Source organism: Corylus avellana, chromosome ca2, assembly GCF_901000735.1.
Source record: "Corylus avellana chromosome ca2, CavTom2PMs-1.0".
Classification (NCBI taxonomy): domain Eukaryota; kingdom Viridiplantae; phylum Streptophyta; class Magnoliopsida; order Fagales; family Betulaceae; genus Corylus; species Corylus avellana.
In genome coordinates this window covers 42,526,196-42,532,533 of record NC_081542.1, presented here as the reverse complement: position 1 = coordinate 42,532,533, position 6,338 = coordinate 42,526,196, and the positions used below count along the sequence as shown (strand labels likewise).

General features: G+C 36.2%; 1 protein-coding gene across 1 annotated transcript; it reads left to right on the top strand.

Moving 5' to 3' along the window:
• The first annotated feature begins 1,521 nt into the window (after nucleotides 1-1,521).
• On the top strand, nucleotides 1,522-3,683 carry LOC132172551 (L-type lectin-domain containing receptor kinase VII.1-like). Its single transcript, XM_059584066.1, has one exon. The coding sequence runs from the start codon at nucleotides 1,522-1,524 to the stop codon at nucleotides 3,592-3,594; it is 2,073 nt and encodes a 690-aa protein (XP_059440049.1). The 3' UTR covers nucleotides 3,595-3,683.
• Nucleotides 3,684-6,338: the final 2,655 nt, after the last annotated feature.

Genomic DNA, 6,338 nt, shown 5'->3' with positions numbered 1-6,338 from the left:
TTTTAAACCCAAATGTGCGTATGGTATATATATATATGAGCACTCTCTGTCAGTGGTGGAGCCAGCCATTTTATATTGGGGGTGCTGCTAAAATTTTTTTGGCGTCTTAAAAATTTGGTAATTCACCTTAAAAAAAATTTTCACCCTTAAAATTTGGTAATTTTTTTTTTTTTTTTTTTTTTTTTTTGGTGTGGTAGAAGGGTTGCCGTGGGTTAAATGGGGTGCGGGAGAAGGGTTGTCTTGAGTAATGGGTAGATAAAATTGTAAAAAGAATTTTATTTATTTATTTATTTTGATGGTGCCGTGGGTTAAAAAAAAAAAAAAAAATTGAATTCCTTGGGGGTGCCAAGGGGTAACGTGGCTCCGCCACTGCCCTCTGTCAATATAGCCCCATGAATTGACTCTCTCACCATCTGACACTCTTGAACTACCAATTACTAACAAATCCCTCCCCCCTGTTAGGGAATCTTGTTAAGTCGGATGAAATATTCTCTTTTTAGACATTAAATCTCATTAAAGGATGAAAAAAAAACCTTAAAAATTTTCAAGTGGACTAGGTGAGGGTATAATGGGCATAAAAAGTCAAACCGTTTGAATTTAACGTTGAAAACTAACATAGGGGACCAAAGCGAAAGAAATTGAAAGTTCAGGAGTCCAAAGTGAGAGATTTGAGGGGGGTTTGCAAAATAGGCTGAAAGTTCAGGGGACTAAAGTGAAGTTTCCCCAATTTATAAATTAAAAAAAAAAAAAAAAAAAAAAAAGTAGTGGGGGTGACACGTTGGCCCGCGGCCACCCCATGGCCTTGGAATTTTCCTAATGAAATTTTTATTCTATTTCAAACTCCACTATTTTCAGTAAATAAATATTAATTATCTTTCTAAATGGAATACTCAATTCCAATTAGTCTTAAAACCACGCTGAACTCCTGGACTGTCGCATCTGTTCCCTTTGTCATTCCAAACACACAAGGCGTCTTTCTAGATGTGCAAGGCTTCAAGTCTTTCACGTGGGTTTACCAGTTGCATTCAACTTCATAATCTAAACACATCCCAATCGGGCTATTAATGAGTGATGGCTTTTTAAGATTAATTGTGGCCACTCTTTTCCTTGCCTTCTCTTTCAGATTATGCTGTGACTCTTCTTCTGAAGACCATTCCTCTTCGGACATAAATTATTCTGTCATATCTTGGAGAATGCATGCAAGTTGGATTGGCTAAAAACAATCAGGAGATTCTGGATTGTATTTTGGAGACAAATTAAACCATGCAATTCTGTAGCCCTTCTTTGACTCTTCTAAACTCGATCTCATTCTCTTTTCAATCCCATTTTTTTCTCCATTCACTACAGTTGAAAACTCTGCTATGAAAATGTTGATAGATAACAACCCGGCTACCTGCCTTGTGGCGAAAGAAATCAAATGCAATGAATATCTACAAGGTGACCAAGAAAGTTCAATAACTCCTCATCCAATCCAACACCATCTGCTCATCTCTCTTTCCGTTTTTTTAGCTACCATCCTCCATGGATGAGCATAAACACCAACAGCCTCTCCTACTATGCTTTCTGCTGCCCGTTTTCCTCTTCTTCCAATCCATATCGGCTGTTGATTTCGTCTTCAATGGCTTCAACTCCTCCGATATGTTACTCTATGGCCTGGCCGACGTTGAATCTCGTATTCTAACGCTCACTAACAGAACATATTACTCAATCGGCCGGGCAATTTACCCAGAAAAGATCCCCGCTAAAAACCCAAACTCTTCTTATGTGTATCCTTTCTCAACTTCTTTCATCTTCTCTTTGGTTCCTTACAAGAATAATCCTTCCGCTAGCAATGGCATAGTTTTCATGTTTGTGCCCGTTAAGGGCATCGAAGGCGCAGACCCAGCTAATTATCTAGGCCTTCTCAACTTCAACAACAATGGGAATCCCAATAACCATGTCTTTGGTGTCGAGTTTGATGTGTTTAAGAACGAAGAATTCGATGACATAAGCGCCAACCATGTTGGAATCGACGTGAACTCCCTCAAATCAAATGCATCACACGATGCCGGGTACTGTCCCGACAACAGCAGCGATGCTGATGATGACAAGTCATTCAAGGAATTGAAGCTCAACAGTGGTGAAAATTACCAAGTTTGGATTGACTATTCAAATTCTTTGATTCATGTTACTATGGCTCCGGCAGGCATGAAAAGACCTCTGAAGCCTTTGTTGAATGTTTCTATTGATCTTTCTGAGGTTTTTGAGGATGAAATGTTTGTTGGCTTTTCTAGTAGTACCGGAATTTTAATTCAAAGAAACAATATTTTAGCTTGGAGCTTTAGTAATTCCAACTTTTCGTTAAGCCAAGAGTTGGTTACCACCGGTTTGCCGTCGTTTGTTCTTCCAAAGGGTTCTATATTTCGATCCAAATGGTTTATTGCAGGAATCACAGTGGGAGGTTTCTCCGGTGTCTGTCTTTGTACTCTGTTTGCTCTGTTTTTGATCAAGAGGAAGCGAAGGGGAGTACATGTTAGGGAGAGAGAGGAAATGGAAGATTGGGAATTGGAGTATTGGCCACACAGAATGACTTATGTAGAAATTGAGGTGGCCACAAGACATTTCTCAAAAGAAAATGTGATTGGAACTGGAGGGAACGGTAAGGTCTATAAGGGTGTTTTAGCAGGAGGGGCAAAGATTGCAGTGAAATGCATTTCGCATGAAAATGATGGGATGAGAGAATTTTTGGCTGAAATTTCAAGCCTTGGAAGATTGAAGCATAGAAGTTTGGTGGGGTTGAGGGGGTGGTGCAAGAGAGACAAGGGGAACTTCTTTTTGGTTTATAACTATATGGAAAATGGGAGTTTGGACAAGTGGGTGTTTGAATGTGATGACAGGAAGATGTTGAGCTGTGAAGACAGAATAAGGATTTTGAAAGATGTGGCTTCAGCAGTCTTGTACTTACATGAGGGGTGGGAAGCAAAAGTCCTACATAGGGACATTAAGGCCAGCAATGTGTTACTTGACAAGGATATGAATGGGAGGCTAGGGGATTTCGGATTAGCCCGAATGCACGACCATAGTCAAGTGCCTAACACGACTAGGGTGGTCGGGACCGTCGGATATATGGCGCCGGAAGTGATTAGGAGCGGACGGGCATCAGCTCAAACTGATGTGTTTGGATTTGGTATCTTGGTTTTAGAAGTAATGTGTGGGAGGAGGCCTATAGAAGAAGGGAAGCCACCATTGGTAGATTGGGTATGGCTATTGATGGTACAAGGGCAATTAATGAATGCTTTTGATGAGAGATTGAAGGGTAGAGGGGAGTTTGATGAAGAAGAAGTGGACAGGGTGCTTCAATTGGGCTTGTTGTGTGCGTACCCTGACCCAAGTTCCCGGCCAACCATGAGACATGTAGTCAAAGTGTTGGAGGGGAACAAAGAGGTGGAGGACGAGGTTGAAAGCGAGGATACGGATGCATATTTGCTCCGAAAAATGAAATCCATTCCACGAAATTTTGGGTCTTCATCATACCCAACACTTGGAGATACTCGGAAGTCCCACTCTTCATCCATGCATTTCTCTTGGTCCAAAACTATGGTGGGGGGCAGGTGAATCTGCATCATGAATGGACAATTGAGTGTAATTTGTTGTATCATCTCAAAAGCAACAGAAGAAAGAAAGGAGATTACATACATAATGAAAAAGGGTCTAAATGTATTACATTGTATTATGAGTGTTGGCTTGGCTATATATATATATATATATATGTGTGTTTGTTTTCTAAGCAAATAAAATAAGCCTCAATACAACCGAATCCGTTTGCATATTGCAAAGGGAGAAAAATGAGTTTTTGGTAATGAAATTGACTAGCAATTTTTTTTGTTGGGTTTCTAAATTATAATGTCTTGTCATAGGAGAGCGTTTACACACATCAATGAGACCTTCCTCAATTTCAAAGGCAGGAGGGGGGTTGCCATATCTGAAAGGTCACCTCCGGTCCTCCAATCTCCATTTGAACAAAAAGGTTGGTCCACGTGATTTTTCATCAAGTCACGTGGGGGGCCACTCAACTCAAGCGTCCATTAGCCGCCGCCTTGCTGTGTTCTTCTCTCCCATTGAATCTACAACTTGCTGGTCCACGTGATTTTTCATAAATACAGCGACAGAAAGAGACTTTTGCGCGTGAAAACTGAGAGAGACTGGAGAGGTACAGTCGCACCGTCATGCTTTTTCTTACTTTTCAAGTTGCAGCACGGCACTAAGAAAAAAACAAAACAAGGAGTTTTACTTTTCAACTTCTCCTTTCAAGTTGAAAATCAAATGACCCCTCACCTCTCAAAAATTTTTCTTACTTCAATAGGATTTTTTCGGATGCCCTAGGTTGCCCACTCTCAATCATTCATTAAGGGGTAAATCTTTCTTAAGAGAACCAGAGTTCATGACTCATTATTCTGATTTTCTTTCAGTTCAGGCATTTTAATAATTAGGTCAAGAGTTCATACGAATGTTGGAAAAAAGAAGGTTGAGGACAAAGTGTGGTTTTTTTTTTTTTTTTGCAAAAGGCATAGTTTAGTGTTCTGTTTTATTTATCAAAACAAACCATTTTACAGTTTTACTTATGCTGAGAAGAGCTCCTTTAGCGTAAAATTTATTTTAAGGAAAAATCTTTTTAACTCCCTTCAAACTATTACCTCAATGATAATCTCACCACAAATGATTAATTGCGACAATCTCCCTCTTTCATCTCCAAACTACCAAAACAATGACAATGTACTCATTAATGATAACAAAATGATGAAATTATCCTTATAAAATTTTCAACAAGACAAACATGTCCCTTAAATTTTTTTTTTTAAAAAAAAAACAATTAAATATATTTAAAATTTAAAATACAAATATTAAAAATATTTGGCCAGAATGGGAGTGGCGAGCCACCCCCATGGCCTAATGGCGGTGGTCCGACCACCATCAATTCCAAGGGTGGTTTAGTACCCCTTTTTGCTTTTTATTTATTTTTAAATTTTTTATTCTTTTTTATTTTTTTATAAATTTTTGTATTTTTGTTTTTAGGGTATAGTATGAGTAATTTTGTCATTTTGTTAAAATTGGGGGTTCATTGTCATTGGTAGTTTGAGTGATAAATTGTCTGAATTAATAGTTTAGGAAAAAATTATAATTATGGTGGTAGTTTGAGAGGGTTAAGATAATTTTACCAAAAAAAAAAAAATTGTTTTAATCAAGCTTTAATTAAGCATAACTGACAACTATAAAAGGCTCTTACTTTAAAGTTGGACTTTTTTCTTTTTTCCTTTTTCTTTTTCTTTTTTCTTTTTTTAAAAAATAAATAAATAAAAAGAAGCAACGACTTTAAACCTATTGCCTAGGTATATATATTTAAAATTCTAGATCTTTGGTAATTTGCGAAATCCTAATCAACAACACTAGTAAATTAGAGATTTAGAGCATTTCAAAAAAAAAAAAAAAAATCAGAGAATTAGAGTCTTGGAAATCACACCGAGGTTTTTAGATCTAATATACCATCCCCTCTTGTGTGGACATGTCAAACAAAAATTTCTAAGAATTAGAAGCTGTTTAACAATTTAAAAATTCAACTATTTGCAATTTTTGTATACAATATTTCTTCCTCCTTCAACAATTCAAATTAATTTTTCCTACTTTGTCTTAAAAATGTTCAGCTATGTAGTCAAACTTTTACCTTCTTAAAAATCGTTTACGTAACTAAATGAGGGATCAATGGATAAATGATTATCTGATCACATATATTGAGAATGATATATTCAAGATTTTCAAGAATAAAAAAATAATTACAACCATTTCAAAATGTGAAGATTTGTTAGAGCCAATTGAATAAATTAACGCCAAGTGTGAAAAATTAAATTGTAAGTTGCATTTATATGTTTTAAACAATAACTAAATTTTGTTGAATCATTTTTTTATTTCATTTTATATATATATATATATATATATATATATATATATATATTTTAAATTAATTTTTTTTAGACTTTAATTTTTTTTAGGAAAAAAAATCTTGACCTCCTAACAAAAATCTTGGCTCCGCCACTGTCTTGCATTTGTATCTGCATAATGCGGTTATCACTTTTAGGTATCTACATCTACATTTGCATTGTGCGATTAGCATTTGCATCTACGCAATTATTACAGTAATTAAATGCGGTTATTATCTGTTAATGAATGTTTTGCGACTTGAAGTTGTAATTTGTACTTCTAGTTGAACACTATTATTCAGATCATACTTAGTAATCATTTTGCCATAAATTACAAATGCAGCAAAAAAAAAAAAAATTCAACACAGTATGAATCTATTTTTTTTT